Source organism: Quercus robur, chromosome 12 (assembly GCF_932294415.1).
Source record: "Quercus robur chromosome 12, dhQueRobu3.1, whole genome shotgun sequence".
Classification (NCBI taxonomy): domain Eukaryota; kingdom Viridiplantae; phylum Streptophyta; class Magnoliopsida; order Fagales; family Fagaceae; genus Quercus; species Quercus robur.
The window spans coordinates 31,246,835-31,266,352 of NC_065545.1; the positions used below are offsets into that span (position 1 = coordinate 31,246,835).

The window sequence follows — 19,518 nt, forward strand, 5'->3', positions numbered from 1 at the left end:
TGTTATTTTGTGTGTCCCTAACATTACTCTTTTGAGAGATATCCCATTAGACGACTAGTGAACCCCTTTTTAGCACTGAAAAGTTAGATTTCAGGCTGTGATCCATGCATGAAAGGAACCTCATGCCTCTCTAAGCCTCTCACACTTGCTGGCACGCCTTTCTAAGTTATCCATTAGAGTACCTTTCTAAGCCTCTCACCTCATGCCTCTCTAGATTCTATGTATTTTTAATGCAGAGCTAGAGGTAGCATGCCAAACCTAGTTTGATAACGAATTCCAGTCAAATGTGGTTTATTTTAGGCTAAATTCCAGTAAACTATTTTAAGGTTTAGGCTAATGCCAACCAAGTCCAAAAAATTTTAAAATTGGTCAACTTAGTCCTTAAACCCAATTTGATCTAAACACAGTTAGGCATTGTTAGTCATTTATGCCCTCTCTTCCCTTTCTTCTCTCGTCGATTGTCCCTCTCTTCTCTCTCTCTCATTCCAATTATTCATATACATAGATTCAAGATAGCCAAAACAAAAACTCCTTCTCTCGTAAAAAACCAAATAAACCCATCAATGCACAAACCAAATGAAACCAATGCAAAAATCCTAAAAAAAAAAAAAAAAAAACAGAGAAATAGAAGTCGTACTAGATTACAAAGCATAGCATACACACACAGAGATTCATAATCATACAAACTCCAACAAAAACACCATATTAGACCAATTTTGAGACAAACCCCAAATTAAAAAAAGTACTCACAAATTCACAAATGACCATAACCAAAACCCCACATTTCAAACCCAATTAAAAAAATAACATATCCTTATCACCATAAAAAATAAAATAAAAATAAAAAAACCTAATCCCTAAATCAATCAAGACCCAAACCAAAATAAAAATAAATAAATAACAGAAAATATAATAAAGAAAGAGGAGAAAGAGGAACACCAAAAGCTATTGTCAATAGCACCCAATTGGAGCTATTAGCAAGGAACAACAACAGTGGTGGTGAGGCAAAGTTCAAAAATCCCTAGTCAAGTGTCTCCATGGCACTGATTCGAAGAAAGAGTGCAAGATGGTAGTGACTAAACATGAGTTTCGACTATGGCCAAAGCTTGAGAGAAGGAGTCTTCAGCCGCTGTGGGTGATAAAGAGATAAGAAAGTCAAAGAGGTTTGAGAGAGAAGAGAATGTGAAAATAAATAACGGCTTTAAACGGAATTTGTGGCCAAATTATGTTCAAAAACCAAGTTAGTCATTTTTAAAATGTCTTAGAATTGGTTGTTATTAACCAAAACCTCAAAGTAGTTTATTAAAATTTACTCTTTAATTTATAATTTTAAATATATCGGCCTACAAAATAAAATAAAATCTTAACTGTGAATTAATTACAATTGAATCCACCCTGATCTATTACATTTCTGATAGCTCTGATTCCCGCCATCAAATAACTACAAATTGAAAAGCATAAAAAGACCAAAACAGCCACAAAATGACACCGTTTTAACCTATTGCATCATTGACGTTCCAAACGGATAACACAAACCCAGAGCAAAAACCAGAGGTTGAGAACTCCCTCACTCAAAGGGCCATCAATGGCCGCTCTCAGCATAGGTATCGCCACCACTACCATAAATTTCCGGTCATCACGTGCACCGATCTCTTCCAGACCCAGAATTTCCTGCATTGGATGGGTACCTCTCTCACTCTTTCTCCCATACAATTTTTCTATTAATTTCTCATAGCCTTGTTGATGATTTCAACTTTCTCTATTTGGGAAAAGGAAGGACCCAGAAGGTGTATTGGGTCCACCACAGACCGGTCACATAGCGAGGCGCGAGTTCAAGAAGCGGCTCGAGAAAGACTCCGAAGCCCGTGAAGCATTTGAACGCCAAGTCCGTGAAGAAAAGGAGCGTCGCCGAGCTATTCGCCAGGTAACTTAGTTAAATTAACTGGGTTATTGATTTTGAGGAACTGGGTTTTGTAAATTATGTAAATATTGTATTTTTGAGATGGTTGTTTTTGTTGTTTGTTTTAGTCTCGGGTTATTCCGGATACTCCTGATGAGCTCGTCGAGTACTTTCTGAACACTGAAGCTCAGGAATTTGAGGTTGAGATCGCAAGGTTGAGAACACGGTAAGTGCTTTTATGGTGTTACGTCTTTATAACATGGAAGATAGCATTGCATACCAGTTGTTTGAGGTTTTGATTCACCCAATATGGAGCTTCATTTTTGTGTCTGTGTGTATAGATGGAATTGGAGTGTGTACTTTGTTTTATAGTTTATAAACCATATTAGTGTGGTGTACTTTGATTCCTCCGATTGTGCAGTTCATTGTGCATACTTTTGTTTTATAAATTATATTAGTGTGTACTTTGTTCATAAATCATCATATTAATTTGGTGTTGTGAGTTAGCAATGTAGGTTGGTTGTTGTGGACTTGTTGGCAGCTTCTTTGCTCAATGATTCAAACATAATAAGTAGTTGCTGGTAGTGCAAGCTCTCCAACAAGTTGCAATGCCTTTTAACTAGAAAGTATTTATTCTAAGTGGAATACAACAGCTATGAACCATTTGGTTGTAGTTGAGTCCTTCAGAGGAGAGGAGAAGGGTGGCCGGCATATACTAAAATCAGTGCGCTTCCATTTTGGTTGCAGCATGATTATAAGAATGGATTGAAGAATTAAATTTTCTTCCTTTTTGTCCAAATTATTTTGTCATGGGGTTTGTGGTAACTAAAAAGATGAGATCTTTGCCACAACAAGGATATGTGGAAAGTTTTGCTTCAATGGATTATCAGATTATTTGTAAGAGTTAAGATTTATTAAGGCTATTACACTGCCACACCATAGATATAAGTTCTGCATTTGTTGAAAATTTCTTATCAATGAAGAATTCCACATAGCTGTGATTTGCTCCTGCTCTGTGTGAGTAGTTTGTGATCTTGTCAATTCCTTTAGTTCTTTTGGGTGCTAGTATATGCTTTCTGTATAATCAAAGATCTTTCAAGTACATTCTGCAAACATGGAGTTATTTAATTTCAGAGATATCTTTAGTACCCAGAATTCTCTTATTTCTTGTCATACCCTATATTCTGTGGATTGGATTGTAGAAGCGTGTGTTGAGTCCCAAATCGGGCATGTACTGATTGCAATTTTACCTTTTAGAGTATAGTGCAAATATGGCCAGCAATTACCTCGGGTTGTGATATTTCTTTTCCTAAATTATCTGCACCTGCCAAATCAATTTTTTTAAAGTTCCTTGATGCTAATATTACTCTTCTTTCCCTTCATACTAAGCATCCAAATAAGGTTGGAAAAGGGATGTGTTTGCTTTCTAACTTTTATATTATAAACGTGGAATTTCTTAAGAAAAAATAGGTGGATGAAAAAACATAGCCTGTTTTTCTTTCTTTCTTTCTTTTTATAATGAGTTAGTGTGGCCCAAAAGAGGAAACAGAAATATTCACATAAAATATATACATATTTCTAAGGTCTTATATAGTTTTATTATTTTATGTGGAATGATGGATTATAGTGTTAGTAGAGGACCTACAATGATCAGAAAGACACTTTTATAAGAAAGTTGTCAATGTTTATATCATCATTTATTAATATGATTTATTTATTTATATTATTTTTTGTCTCCAAATCTCTACCTTCCCATTAATAAATACTGAGATAACTTATAATATTGACAGATTGAACCAGGAATTTTTTTCACACCTACAATTTGAGCTGGGTCAGCTTAGGTTTGCTGTTTCGAAAACCCAGGTTCCATTTTCAAACTATAAATTTGGGTGATATTCTGCATTGATGATTGGATTGACTCACAACATTCAAATTCTAATATTATATCTAGGATATGGAAGATAGATTGGTTGAACTAGAAGCACTGCAAAAAGCACTGCTGGAAGGAACAGGTATGTTAGACTCCATGAACATTAGTACTGAAGGATATGCATTGTTGCCTTTCACTATAAACCCACAACCCTTAGGCCACATCTTTTGTTACAGAAGCCTATGATAAAATGCAAGCTGACCTCATAGCAGCAAAAGAAAACCTAACCAAAATCCTGACATCAAAGGATATAAAAGCCACTGTACGTGCTACTCTTTTCAATCATCAAGCCTCTTTATTTGTTATAGTTTGTATCATAGATTGCTCAAATGAGTTTTAACTTTTACCATGCAGTTGTTGGAGATGGTTGAGCGGAATGAACTCAATAGATCTTTATTGACCCTTCTTGATGAAAACATAGCAAATGCACATGAGGGTAACCAGGTACTATTGGAAATTCCTGTCCATGTAGTCCAAATAGAATTTAACATAGCGTTGTTGTGCTTTTATTTTTTTGGAAGGGGAGGGGGGGGGGGGGGGGGGGGGGTGTTGGTGGGGGTGGAGGGTGGGAATTAGAGAAATCCCGATATCCTTCACAATTGTCCACCTTACCATGCTATACTTATAAGCATTTCACCATAGAATAAAACGAGACATTTTGTAACAGATTCTTGTGAAGTTACATCCACAAGCGAAAAAGGGGGATGGTGTATGAGAGCACTATTGAAATACTTTATTGAAGTAATGGCATTTTAACTCATACTTCTGTCACCACACTGCCCGTTGATGAACACATAATGCTTCATATGCATGGTACAGCCAATGCTGTACACAGAAAACACTGCTGGGATGGTCGCCAATTGTACAGACTTACAAATTGCAGTTGTCTTTGAACAATGAAACATCTGACCGATTAGGGGACTAGTATTAACAGTCTACTGAGTTATTGTACTTGGTCAATAATTCACAATCCAAATGAGTCAGTTTATACTCTTTCAATACTTCCTCTGTAGTTGACTTCACTTTAATAACATAAGATAATAATGTATCATGCTATTATTCTACTAATATAAATATGTGGAATTCATCATTTTCAATTTTGAGCCTTTATTTTTGGAATAAGAGAGGGTGCCCGCCGGGGGGGGGGGGGGGGGGGGGGGTGGTGCGGGGGAGATGGTGTTGGGAGAAGACTGTTATACTTATTTGAATTGACCTTGAGGAGACCCAATATGCAGAGGATAAAAAAACCTAGACAGTGTATGACATAAATCTATATTGTTGAAACTGTGAACCCAGAGAACCATATCATAGTTTCCACACTTTTACTAACTCCAAGGCCTAATGCACCAAAAAAATTCCTCATCAATGCTTATACAACTGGTACTTGAAGCAGAACTGGGACAGATTTAACTATAAATATAGATAGTTTGTTTCTAGTCCTCATGTTTGAATAAAATTTTGCGTTTTCCTAATGATGACTTTTTCTTTTTCTATATACGCTGAATTAAACTCAAAAGATTTATTTCAATGTTGATTTCCAACCTGCAGAAACAAGCAGCAGAGTTCATGGAAAAGCTTCGGGGTGCTGTTCTCAGGTACATGACAGTTTAGTGCTCAAGTACCCAGTTGGCAGTTATCAAGTGTCCCTTTCAATCTTTTAGATTGATAATGATTGTGGTTTGAGAGATATCTGCAGCCATACCACATTCACTAAAATTATGTTACAAAATGCTGTAAACAGTAGTAGACTTTATATCAGGACCTGAATTGATATACAATAATGTATATACAATGACATTGTAGATCTTTCCTCATTATTGCCAAAATAAATAGAGCTGGTCTCTTCAATCACCAGAGAAAATGGAAAACTTGAAACAGAATTATCTTATTTAAGAATGGCATTGGCATTGGATGATAAGACAAATTTAAGCACTGGCACTAATTGGGTCATTTCAAGTGCCACTTATCCAAAAAAAAAAAAGGTTCATTTCAAATGCTGTGTGGAATAGTATGAATTTTTAACTGTTTAAGGAACAATGCATTTGAAGTTTTGAACCCTTTTTGAGCACCAGTCGTCATAGAATGTGGTCATTGATCTGGAAAACACTTAAAAAGCACGAATTTCAGAGCAGTATAAATGTATGGGTCCAGTTAATATGCCCTTAAGATATATTAACCATCCATTTTTAGAAACTGTTTTATGGAGATTTGAAAAAACTGTAAAAAAGTTAATCACTTTTTCATTCTTTCATAAAAGGTTTCTTTAAATGGTTTTCTAATAAATGCCATAAGGGTATACGTTAGTAAAACCTTAAATGTATAATATCTTGAACAGGACCATATGTTTTTCAAGATGCGTTCTGACTTTTGTTTGTGGAGAGCTGTTCTTGGAGATGTATTTATTGAGAAGTCTAAGCTTGGAAGTTAAAAGAGAGTAAGATCTTACTATTAGGTGTAAGACTAACTTGTTCCATTACTCGCTGATGCTCCCCTTGGAAGACAAAACGGTATTCCAAGTGGAACCGAATTATGAACACTACTAGCCTGCTTTTTTTTTTAAAGGCATAAAGGTGTGAACACTCAATTCAATTGCCCATATGAAAGTGGGAAACTAAGAGAGGTATGCTTAGGTTTTTTTTTTTTTTTTTTTTTTTTTTGGTAAGTTTCAACCTATAGCATCCATTCTTAATAATAGCTCTTTATTATTAGACCAAGATACTAATCAGTTTTTGGTATAGGGTGAGGATTAAACTCCATATCTCTTATTCAACTATAAGAGACTTACTAATTAAACTAACTAGAACTCACAAGTATGCTTAGATTTTATGGTAAAAAATATTGGACCAAGATGGACCATCCATTAATATGGTTTGATAAACATCCCTCAATTTAATATGGATTTATTTTATAGTTCAAATGAAGTACTATAAGTTTAAAGGTATATTCCCCTAAAAAAAAAAAAAAAAAAAGGTTTAAAGGTGTATTCAATGTAACATCATTAGAACTCTATAATAATTTTTAAAGTACCATAATAAACTCCATATCTCTTATTCAACTATAAGAGACTTACTAATTAAACTAACTAGAACTCACAAGTATGCTTAGATTTTATGGTAAAAAATATTGGACCAAGATGGACCATCCATTAATATGGTTTGATAAACATCCCTCAATTTAATATGGATTTATTTTATAGTTCAAATGAAGTACTATAAGTTTAAAGGTATATTCCCCTAAAAAAAAAAAAAAAAAAAAAAGGTTTAAAGGTGTATTCAATGTAACATCATTAGAACTCTATAATAATTTTTAAAGTACCATAATAAATTTTTTGCTTAATAACTGCCTATCAGAACTTTCCAGCTCTCTCTCTGTCTCTCTCTCTAGATCATTTACTAACTCTTTCTTTTACTTTAAAAGCCCTATAGAATAGAGTCGGCTTGTCGTGTCAATAATTAATTAGCACTGTATTTCTAATGGCTGTTTTAAATTAAGAGGAAGACACATGTAATAACTGCAAAGGTGACTTTGGAGTTGATATTTTAAATCTTCCAAACACTGTCTTTATAAAATATTTAATATCACCGTATCACTATAACCTTGTGTGTGACTGTGAGCGCAATATGCAATAATAATTTACTAGGAACTATCCAGAGCCCTCTGTTCTAGGACACAGGCATAGAGACTAAACCCTCACTATTGATTATTTGATTTCACAATTTCCAAATCCCTCCATAACTTCTGCTGTTTCCTAGAGAGGATATGATTGCGTTGCCCACAGATACAGAATGATAAATTCTTGCTTCTAAATGCATCTTTTTCTGTAAACCACTTGATTGATACCATCTACGTTAGACATACCTATGATAACTTGCATAGTTACATAAATTTAGAAATGGTTTGTCAACGGACTCAACACTCATCTTATGCTTGCTTGCCAAATCTTACTTTTATTATGCTTTCGTCCCAAACCATATGCAAATGGGTGTAACAAGGTACTTGGAAAGCACATCATAACTTAAAAGTGTCTCGAGAAATTACACTTTATCACTCTAAACTATAATTCTAAATACACTTTATATCCTGAACATTTTGAATGCATGATTTGTACCCTCAAGTCCTCAACTATGATCATTGTTACACTTTACACTCCGACATCAAGTTTGCTGTTAACTTGGATATAGGCAATGAAGCACGGGTGCGTTTCGGGACTCGGCAATTTTTGAAAAAGGTGGGTGCTGGTGCGGCAGGACTCGGCGATTAAAAAATTATTAAAAATATTTTTATAATATATGTTTAATATATTGCTAAGCATACTTTTACTTTTTCACATTATATAAACAAATACCAAATTTAAGAGCAATAGTAGATAACAACTAAAACATGATGTTCATAAATTAAATATAATCCACAAGATTGAAACTAAAACATTCCATGATGTTTGGAAATTAGAATACAACCCATAAGTTTGAAACTAAAACAAAATAAAAGATAATCAACAAGACAATCAAACACAAATATCATCATCCTCAAGATCAATAGCTTCACTTCGAACTTCACTTTCACTAGTAGTAGCACTAGTGTTAACATTGCCAATAACTATAGCCTCCAACTCTGGCTCATCAAGTGTAAGAGCTGCATTCTCAAGAATTCCAGCTCCTCCATGCATGTCGCTCTCATTCCAAGAGTCTCCTGCAATATCCCACATCTTTGTTGCGGTATGTATGTACTCTTCATTGCGCCTTGACAAGAGTCGAAGATTAGAATGCACATATACCAAATCCTCAGCGCGTGCAGGAGCCATTTTGTTTCTTTTTAAGGAATGAATGAATTTGTACGTGCTCCAATTTCTCTCAGCACATGAGGATGAGCAAGGTTGTCCAAGAAGTTTAAGGGCAAGGGTTTGAAGAGTTGGAAATGCGGAGCCATGGTATTGCCACCAAACCAAAGGTAGTAAGGTCCACCTATCCGTCAAGGCACTTGGTGAAGGAAACCTCTCTCCTGAAAATTTAGCAAACTCATACTTCACCACCGTTAAGTCATTCTCATCTTCAAAGTATCGCTCCAAACACTTGCTTCTTTCCATAGAAATTTCATGATCCCGATGTGGAGGGATACATTTTGGATTCTCCGAAATCCATTCAATGGAGTAATACCTAGTTAAAGATTAAAAAACAAATATAGATCAAACGTATGTTTTACTAAAAGGGTGAACTAAGGAAAATAGATAATAAATGTACTTACTTAGGATTTAATGAATGAGCCAAGCAATGTAGTGGTGTAGAATTTTTAGTCCACAGATCAATGAGTATATCATACACCACACCCCAAAATGAGCTATATTGATCCTCTTCCAAGCCTTCATGCCGATATATCACTGCTTTCACCTTCTCTATCATGGAATCCCACATCTCATACACAAGATGAAGACAAGGCTTATCTGTGTCGGCTATTCATAGCATATCATAAATAGGTGCCGTGAATTCAAGGATATAATCAATATTATCCCACCAAAGATCACTTAGAATCATATCTTTCACCTTTTGAGCTTTTCCAACGTCATCCTCCCTATAAGAAGCCCATTGGTCACTAATAGCCATGGCTTGAAGGCATCTTTTTATCAACTTCAACCTTTTCAACGTTACAACCACCGAAGCAAATCTAGTATCAGCAACTTGGAGCAATTTTAATGGACAAAATTCATTAAACATTGCCAACCTCATAGAATGGTTCATGATAAAAACACGTATGAAGGATGCATCATCAGCAACACGTGTAATCCAACTACATTCCTCATATGTAACTTCATTCTTTTCAGTGTTTTTTGCTGCACAAATATTCTTCAAAACTAGATTGAGAGTGTGGACAACACAAGGTGTCCAAAATATTTTAGGATACTCACCCTCAATAAGAGCTCCAGCAGCCTTCATCACATTTGCATTATCAGTGATGACTTGGACAACTTTTTCATGTCCAATCTCTTTTATAGCATCCTTCAACACCCCAGCAATGTAATGCTTATCTTTGAACTCACCTGACCCATCAATTGCCTTTATAAACACTGGACCCCCATCTGATACAGCCATAATATTAATAAGAGGCCTCCTTTGTGGATCTGACCATCCATCAGAAACTATACTTACACCATTTTCAAGCCAAGAGTCCTTAATTGGTTTCAAGAGTCTTTCAACATGAGCTCTTTCCTTTTGCAAAAGTGTTGTTCTCAAAGCATTGTATCCAGGAGGAAGATAACCCGGAATGCTATGAGTAGCAGCAAATGCATAGGAACTACGATAATGTGGGTTCCTTGCAAAGTTAAACGGAAGCCCACCGGTGTAAAACATCCTAGCAATTCTACTATCTAAATCATGTCTAGCATTATTCTGAAATGCTTTCTCCAAAGTAGTATTCATAGTCACCTTCCTCCTCTTAGCATCAACCGGATTTGTACTATGACTACTATCACTCCCTTCTTGTCTCCGAAATGGGGAAATAGTTATCCCACGGCCTGGGGGAGGTGGGGGTAAGGGAATATGACTTCTCTGTTCTTGCTCTAACTTATTAGTCTCAACTTGATCATGCATTCGCTGCATTTCCAACCTATGGCTCTTTGACACATTACGGCATGCTCTAATACCTTTGCCAGAAATTTGTAATAAATGAGCCTTAACCCTAGAATAGGATCCCATAAAAACTATATCACAATAGTTGCACTTAAAATATGTGTTTCCACCAGATTTCACAGATGCACCAGCTGGTTTTTCTACTTTAGTCACATACTGCCAAAGAGGGGATTCAGCATTTGACACTTCTTGTGAACTTTCTGTGCTATTAACTTCGTCCATTGTAAATTCAATAGATTCAATTTAACCTACAAATTAATGATAAATCAAACCAAGTTCACAGCAACAAAACACAGCAGCCAGGTTCACACTGTGAACTTCACAGCAAAAAAACACAAAACCACAAAACCAAAAAAACCCTTTAACTCCCCACAAATAACCTACAAATAATAACTATTAACTAAATAAATTAATGATAAATCAAACCAAGTTCACAGTAAAAAAAACACAGCAACCAGGTTCACAGCAAAAAAAACACAGAACCCTAACTCCCACAAACCACAAATCACAAATCATAGGTTAACAAAACCCTTTAACTCCCACAAGAATTGAAAAAACAAGCAAAAAAACACAGCAAGCAGTCAAGCACATAAATTTTCAGATTCACAAATTTATTTCTAAGCAATTTGAAAGAGAGAAATGGTAAAGAACAAAGAATAAAAATTCAAGAAAAGAGCAGAGAGAGCACACCTAAAGGCTGAAGCAGTGCAGTGTGCACACAGCAATCACTATGGACGGAGCACACAAAGATGAGGGACGAAACAGTGAAGCATACAGAGAAGGAGATGAGGGACGGAGTGAGAGAGGAAATTTGGATGAAGTGTGAGTGACTTAAGGGGTCTGGGTATTTAGGTTAAGACCCCTTAAGTCAAACGGTGCGTTTGCACCTTTTTTTTTTTTTTTTTTTTTTGAATTTCGACCTAACTCGGCCGTTTCGGCTGATACAGGCCGATACGGACCGAGTCAGCCCGATTTCGGCCGCGTCAGCGCCGACTTTGGCCGCGTCGGCCCGAGTCGAGATCCGCCACGAGGCGCGACGCGGCACGACGCAGGACGGACGCACGGTCTGCGGCGTCCCTCCCGCGTCGCCGCGTCCCGCCGGGTCGGACGCGGGTGCGCCAGCCTGGGAGCCGCGTCCGTGCATCCCAGGATATAGGGCTGTAAATGAGCCGAGTTTTGTTGAGTAGTGCATGTTCAAGTTTGGCTGATCAGGAAAAATCAAAAGCTTGAGCTTGGATTGAGCTTGTGACAAGCCTAAAAATAGTGTTTGAGTTTGAGCTCATGGGAAAGCTAAAAAGCTTGAACTTGGCTTGGCTTAGCTTGATTAATTAGTCAAGCCAAACTCAAGCTTAATATCAAGCTCAAACTCAAGTTCAGGTCAAGTTTTTGAGCTTGAGATCTAAAAAATTACATTATTAAATGCTTAAATCTCTAAAATTAAGAAAAAAGAAAAAGAAAATAGTATACTTATTTTATCATGCACCTAGTCTTACTTCTAATTAGCCATTATTCAAATTAATAATTTACATAATTAAATTCATTCATTCATCATTCCTTGTCTACAGCTTCAGCAATTTTTCAAAATACAATTTTTACATTCACGTTAGATGGTGAAGGACTAGAAAAATACCTGTTTGTAACTATTATGAATAAGAAAATACTAACATGTTTCATAACTTTACTTTAGATGGTTGATAGTGTAGGATCATATGTGGCCGACTTAATTATTTATTTATTTTTAAATGTAACTATAGTCTAAAGTGATTCTCGATCAGTTAAAGGAAGGAAAAAAATTAAGGTAATATAAGTAGTGGTCTCATGTTGGTCATGTCATTATTAAGATATGTGTAATGAATATATTTAGCTAACACATATAAACTTATAAATGAGTCTATGCTTGAATTGTTGTGCATCAAGCCTAATAGCTCACGAACTTGTTCGTGAACAATTGTTTTTGCTTGGGCTCGGCTTGTTTATTAAACGAGCCTAAAATTAAGGTTCAAGCTTGGCTTATTTATAAACAAACAAACATGAACAAGCTTTTTATCAAGCCGAGTCCAAATTGTTCATGATCGGCTTGGTTCATTTACAGTCCTACCTGGATAGAAAAATATGGAACCACTTGAAAAGACCTAATTGTCCATTTTTTCAATCATGTGTCCTAAATGTATCTTTTTTTGTAAACCACTTGATTGATACCATTTACGTTAGACATACCTATGATAACTTGCATAGTTACATAAATTTAGAAATGGTTTGTCAACAGACTCAACACTCATCTTATGCTTGTTTGCCAAATCTTACTTTTATTATGCTTTCGTCCCAAACCATATGCAAATGGGTGTAACAAGGTACTAGGAATGCACATCATAGCTCAAAAGTGTATCGGAAAATTACACTTTATCACTCTAAACTATTCTTCTAAATACACTTTATATCTTGAACATTTTGAATGCATGCCTTGCACTGTCAAGTCCTCAACTATGATCATTGTTACACTTTGCACTCTGACATTAAGTTTGCTGTTAACTTAGATAGAAAAATATGAAACCACTTGAGAAACCCTAATTGTTCATCTTTTCAATCCTTTAAAAAAAACAAAAGATAAATTAAATTTTACCATCCTAAACTATACTTTTAATTACACTTTGTTCCTTGAACTTTGAATTTTCATCTAAGTTAACAACAAACTTAAAATTGGTGTGCAAAATGTTATAATTTAGTATGCAAAATGTAACAAATATCATAGTTTAGTGGGTAAAATGCACTTTAAAAATTAAAAAATGTTAAGATGCAAAGTATAATAGAATAGTATAGTTTAGTCGGGATGGTACAACATAATTTCCCCCGAATGTTTAGGCACCTCTATGTTCTTGACGTGTGTGAAAAGAAAAAGAAACGTATGTGCTTTACTCTCCTACCACCAAACAAAAAAAAAAGGAGAAACATGGTAATAAATAAAAATAATAGAGATATATATATATATATATATATATATATATATATATATGAATATGAAGAGAATAAAGGGAAAGAGGTATAATAAAAAGGAGAAACAGAGTAATAAATAAAAATAATAGAGATATATATGAAGAGAAAAAAAGGGATAGAGGTATAATAAAAAAGGAGGTAAAGGAAAGAAAGCATGTCACTGTTTTTATTTATTCCCAGAAGAAAATATAGACAACCACCTTTTAAACTCTCTCTCTATATAACCCACTACCCTCGTACTCTTTCATTTCATTGATCCAAAAAACTAAAAATCTTGCCCACCTCTCCACCTTTAACCTTCAGAAACATGGCAAGAGTTTGCCTTTTCTTCCTAGTTCTATGCTTTGTTCTTTACATGGCTGGCATGGCAGAGTCCACTGTTGCCAGACATTCCAAACCCACAGATTTCATCCACGCCTCGTGCAGGGCCACTCGGTATCCTGCACTTTGTGTTCAATGTCTTTCACAGTATGCAAGTGCAATTAAACAAAGTGACAGGCAATTAGCTCAAACAGCCTTGTCAGTGAGCTTAGCCAGGGTGCGTTCAGCTGCTGCGTATGTAGCCAAGATGACTAAGGTTAGAGGGATTAAGGGGAAGGAGTATCAAGCTGTAAAAGACTGCATAGAGAACATGGGTGATAGCGTGGACCGGCTTAGCCAGTCGGTTCGTGAGCTCGGCCATATGGGTCGAGCTGTAGGTCAGGACTTCATGTGGCATATGAGCAACGTGCAGACTTGGGTTAGTGCTGCGCTCACTGATGAGAACACTTGTCTTGATGGGTTTGATGGCCATGCCATGGATGGAAATGTCAAGGCTGCTGTAAACAGAAGGGTCACTAATGTTGCTCAAGTCACTAGTAATGCTCTTGCATTGGTTAATCGTTTTGCTTCTAAACACCAAGCTACTACAGCCCTCGAAAAGCCTTAAAGTTTGTCTTATGAGGTTTGATGGTCATTATGTATATGTGAGATGATATTTCGTAAGTAAGGTTTGTTCCTGAACTAGATGGTGTGTTAGGGTGGTCTCTGCTTGCTGCTTAATGTGTAAATTAATGTAAAATGGACCTAATGATAAAATTTGTATCTTGCTTATGTCTGCCTTATAGAATATCATACTTTTGTTTGTTATAATTATGATCTCTCTAGTGTTTAGAATTTTGCATACCTGTGGCTTGGATCGAATTTTATTTGTTAATTGCAAGTTTAAAATCACTTGCCTCAAAAAGAAAGTGCAGAAAACATAATACTCCTTTTAATTTGAATACATTAAACCCATGAACATAATGCAAATGATGAATGGCTGAAGTGTGATTCCTCCTAAAGAAATCCCATTTAGTTATTCATGAAAATTACAAATTCTTAAACTAAGTGGAAAGGGGGAAGAATGATTTGACTGATCTACCTAACCAGTCTTTCCAAATCACCACTGTCTTTGTCAGTTTTTGTTTGGACTTCACATGAAGGAAACGTTTCTACTTTTTTTGTGTTGAATATGAAATGAAAACAGACCACTTAAAAATTAAAATTTTTCGCACTAATGTGACACTTAAACAGATCAAATTCCTGCAGATATAAGATCATTAAATCCTATGCTCAATTTTTAGGCTTGAAAGATTAGCTACTATGAGAAGTTGAGTTATTCCTATCATAGTTCTCAGAACCGGACCGGACCGAGAGGTTGGACTGTGAAAACCGGTTTTTTAAGCATAAAGAACCAGACATATGTGGCAATTCCGTGAACCCCTAAAACCGGGATTGGACCGCACGAACCGGTGGCAAGAACCGTGCGGTCCAACCCCTTAACAATTTTTTTTTTTTAATATAAAAACAACTTAACACAATTTTATTCTACATAATTAAATTATCCATCTCTTACAAGGAATAAAAAAAATTATAATTAAAATCCTTCAAAGATATTCAACTTTACTTCAAAAATTAATCATAAATTTTAATGTTTTCATGGTTATTATTTTATTTTATTAACTTTCTTATTTAATTATTAAATATATGCTTGAAAATCATTAAATTTCCCTTACATATATAGATATATTAGTCAATTTTGCTAGTTTTATAAATTTAATATCTGTATTTAGGTTTTAATTAATTATTAAATTAATTATGACGTCATCACGGTTCGACTCCGGTTCGATCTCAAAAACCTTGAACTTCTCCCTTTTACGGTTCAATGAATCGTCCAGATCTGAAAACCTTGATTCATATTTCTTTTTAAAATACCATGAGACTGATAAGTCAAACCTCGGGTTGTTCTGCAATTCTCTCCAATTATTTTAATTGGAGACAAAAGGCCAAGAGGGTGACCATGGTATATACTTTTAGTTGAACCAGCGAAAGTGGACAATGGAGGAGAGTTCTCATATGTTATTGGTCATTGGTTTGGGTGATACTCTATCATATGCAGTAGCAATTTACGAACTTCTCTAGAATGCTCTTTAGATAATTTAGATTTTACTTAGATAAGCACTACTTTAACTAAATGGTTAGGCCTGAGGAGAACACGGAGACAGCCAGACCGCAATCTGCGGGCGTATAATTTGAAAAAACAAAACACACTAAAGGCTAAAGCAAAAGCTTAGTGTAATTTCCAATGTGATTATTATTATATCCTCCTTTTGACTACTTCGGATTTCCTTTACTGAAGATCAAATCTGATGACAGTTGACTTTCTACGTAATGGACAGAATCTTTTTTATCCCACAGTATATTCTTAAAACTTCCAACATAAATTAATCACTATCCGCAACAGGTGGGTCCTAGTGGGATAAATAGCTAATCCAAGGAGTTTTTTTTTTCAAAGTGCAGATATCCGGACTCAAACTAGGGAGCACACCTAATCGAACCTGAGACAAACACTTTGAAACCAAGTATCCAACCATTTGACGAACCAACCTGAGTTATAATGGATAAAATCTTAAACATTAGAATATGCAAATAATTAATGGATTGAGAAGCTTATCTTCTAAAGCATTTTTTTTAATGAAACTTGAGAAGCTTTAACTTTTGGTGTTTTGGGGGGTGGGGTGGGGTGGTGGTTGGGTGGAAATGTAGAAGCTTATCTTATAAACACTATAAAATAATAAAATGATGCCCAGAAGACATGGAAAGTAGAAATTCTAGGACAGACTAAAGTATAATAAATTCAAGCTAAAGTGGAAAATTACATTGTTATGAGAGCCATATTCATTTCTTGCACAACATGTGATACACTTTAAGGGTCTGTTTGTGATCTGCTTATTTTGTTGAAATTGAAATTTTTTTACTAAAAGTATTGTAGATAAAGGTAAAAGTTAGCTGAAATAGTACAGTGGAACCCATGAATAGTACCAAAAAGTACAGTTGATCCACTGTACTATTTCAGCTAACTTTTACTTTTATTTACCGTACTTTCAGCAAAAAAATTTCAATTTCAACAAAATAAGTGGATCTCAAACGAAAATGGTGTAAATCCTAATCCTAGTCTCCCACCCATCCCATTATTAAAAAATGAGAATCTCTCTTACTATAGCCCATGAGCCCAATATCTTTGAAAAATCTTTTTTCTAGAATTACAATAAATTACATACTTTCTAAAATAAAATAAAAATTGCACTTGAGATCCTATCAAGCACATAAGTAACCAATTAAGCTTAAAGTTTAATTATGTTAAGAAATGCTAAAAGCCCCCAACTATTGAAATATTAAAAAAGATAAAAGAAAAGGAGAGAGAAAAAAGAAAAGAAAAAAAAGGTGTGGATGTATGAAAGAGATTACCCACATGGAAATGAAATGTATTCACTATCATGGTGGGAAGGCAATGCCTGCAGGAAAGCTAAAGGCATTGAGCAGATAATGAAAGCCCCGTCCCACAAAGATATTTGTGACCCACGTGAAATTCAACTAGTTTGAAATTAGCTTATTTGGTTGAAATTGAAAATCTTTTTATTAAAAATATTGTAAATAAATGTAAATGTAAATGTTTATTGAAATAATATAATAGAACCTATAAATAGTATTAAAAAGTGCAATAAAATTTATAAATAATAATAAAAATAAAAATAAACTAAATAAGAAAATAAATTGACAAGGAATAAGCTAGCTAACATACACTATGGTTGTTTCTCAAAAAAAAAAAAAACCACTATGGTTGACTGTTGTTAATGTATTTCAGTATTTTTGGGAATGGACTGGACTGCAACGGAGATGGGGGCCACGTGGATTAATAGTAAAAGGAAATTTAAATAAGAGATACTTATTCTAGGAGAGATAGAGACAGTGAGAGATACAAGTGGACCCCTAAATCATTATGGCTCTGCCGTATTAAAAACTGAAAGAAGAAGAGTGAAAACTGAAAAGCATAAAATCATCATGGGCTCTGCCGTAGAAGAAATCAAGAAAGAAAAAGAAGAAAGCCCCATGCACGTCTTTATGGGCTCGCTTTGATGAATGATGGGCATGTCATTTCCTTCTGCAAGAAAGAAACCCCACATGTCTTTCTTTCTTTCTTTTTTGGCTAAATATCCTTTTCTTTTTCTAACCCATAGGTCATATCCTTGTTTGGTAACGACTATTTTTATCAATTTATTTTATTATTTAATTTATTTTTATATTATTTATGGGTCTTGTTATACTTTTTGGTATTATTTATTAATTTTAATGTACTATTTCAATTAATTTTTATTTTTATTTATAGTATTTTTAGCAAAAAAAATTTAATTTTAACAAAATAAGCAGATCCTAAACAGACACTAAATACATAAATATTAAAATAACATGAGTCTTACTTAATAAAAAAATTAGATAAATTGGAGAAATTGTATAAAACTCACCATAAAGCCTATACAGGTGACAAAATATTAACATAAAATTGAATGGATTTTGCTAATGTGTGTCTTAAGGGTACACATTAAACCATTTATTTTTGAAAATATTTTTTCGAGAATTGAAAAAACTGTCAATACTTTTTCAATTCTCAATAAAATATTTCTAAATATTGATGGCTTAATGTATGCCCTAAAGGCACACATTAATCGGACTCAAACTGAATTACTAACAAAAATTCTGACATAAAATTCGATGTTAATTGTCGCAATACCAAACCTGTTAACACAACCCTAATAAATAATGGGAACTGGGATACATCACCCGTGAGACCTACATTTGTACAATTGTACCTCAAAACTTCTAATCCCCTCCAATTTCAACGAGGGAGACGTTAAGTCACAAGTTACAACTAGATGTACAATATTGTGTTTGTGCACATGTGAAATTGTGAGAGTCCAGCATCATGATCTTTTTTTCCTTTTTTTTTTTTTTTTTTTTTTTTGATGAAACATCATGATCTTTTAATGCTAGAACATTGAAAGCCTTTTTAACTTTGGGCCTGTTCTAAGTCCATTTTCCATTAAAATTTTGAATGACGGTTGTTGGATCCATAATTCTTCTAGAATAGCTTGGTTAGAGTGTGTGCCTACACTCTTCTTAAAAAAGAAAAAAGAAAAAAGAAATGTTTGCCTAGACTCTACACTACGATGTTGGATGCTCAAGCTCCCTCTTTGGTAAAATAGTTCACACACCCTATTATATACTCTCACATATAAACAGCGTATAAACAAATTTTTTTTTTTTAAACAAAATATTAGTGTGTGTAGATATATATATATATATATATATATATAGGTATTAATTTTAACGATTTGGTTCAATAAAATTACACTTAGCCTCCCTTAATGATATTATTGATCCTTTCAAATGTCATAAAAAATTAATAGATCTAAAATCTAAAACAAAATTAACAAGCCAAAAAAAAAATTAGCACAACAACAAAAATTTCCAATAGCAAAACCAAAAAAGTTAAGCCAATTGACCAATTTCACACAAAATAAACACCCAAGCCCTTTAAAAATCTTAAATTGAACTAGATTGGTCGTACTTGTGGAGTAGATGGTGACAACTAAAAAAAATTAAAATACTACCCGCTTGTTTGTAGAGTGGTTATTCTTGTACTCCTCTTCAAATTTCTACTGCAACTATAGAGCCAGTATTTTCAGTTATGAATGTCACCAAAACTAATCTTCGCAATA

General features: G+C 34.6%; 4 protein-coding genes across 5 annotated transcripts; 2 read left to right on the plus strand and 2 right to left on the minus strand.

The window, feature by feature from the left end:
• The first annotated feature begins 1,482 nt into the window (after nucleotides 1-1,482).
• On the plus strand, nucleotides 1,483-5,678 carry LOC126709561 (uncharacterized). Of its 2 annotated transcripts, none has more exons than XM_050409852.1 (8): nucleotides 1,483-1,684; nucleotides 1,778-1,924; nucleotides 2,029-2,126; nucleotides 3,691-3,763; nucleotides 3,852-3,912; nucleotides 4,010-4,092; nucleotides 4,185-4,274; nucleotides 5,379-5,678. In XM_050409852.1, exons 1-8 carry the CDS (start codon nucleotides 1,586-1,588, stop codon nucleotides 5,439-5,441), a joined length of 714 nt encoding a protein of 237 aa, XP_050265809.1. In that variant the 5' UTR covers nucleotides 1,483-1,585; the 3' UTR covers nucleotides 5,442-5,678. The 2 variants fall into 2 exon arrangements, with proteins under 2 accessions (XP_050265809.1, XP_050265808.1); XM_050409851.1 differs by having other exon boundaries at nucleotides 1,484-1,684; nucleotides 4,007-4,092.
• A 2,656-nt stretch (nucleotides 5,679-8,334) lies between these two features.
• Nucleotides 8,335-9,238, minus strand: LOC126708378 (uncharacterized). Its single transcript, XM_050408168.1, has 2 exons — nucleotides 9,072-9,238; nucleotides 8,335-8,983 (listed from the first exon to the last, which is right to left on the minus strand). The coding sequence occupies exons 1-2, from the start codon at nucleotides 9,236-9,238 to the stop codon at nucleotides 8,335-8,337; spliced, it is 816 nt and encodes a 271-aa protein (XP_050264125.1).
• A 42-nt stretch (nucleotides 9,239-9,280) lies between these two features.
• LOC126708379 (uncharacterized) lies at nucleotides 9,281-10,672 on the minus strand. The gene has a single exon (XM_050408169.1). The coding sequence runs from the start codon at nucleotides 10,670-10,672 to the stop codon at nucleotides 9,281-9,283; it is 1,392 nt and encodes a 463-aa protein (XP_050264126.1).
• A 2,935-nt stretch (nucleotides 10,673-13,607) lies between these two features.
• LOC126709885 (pectinesterase inhibitor 9-like) lies at nucleotides 13,608-14,572 on the plus strand. The gene has a single exon (XM_050410250.1). The coding sequence runs from the start codon at nucleotides 13,749-13,751 to the stop codon at nucleotides 14,367-14,369; it is 621 nt and encodes a 206-aa protein (XP_050266207.1). The 5' UTR covers nucleotides 13,608-13,748; the 3' UTR covers nucleotides 14,370-14,572.
• Nucleotides 14,573-19,518: the final 4,946 nt, after the last annotated feature.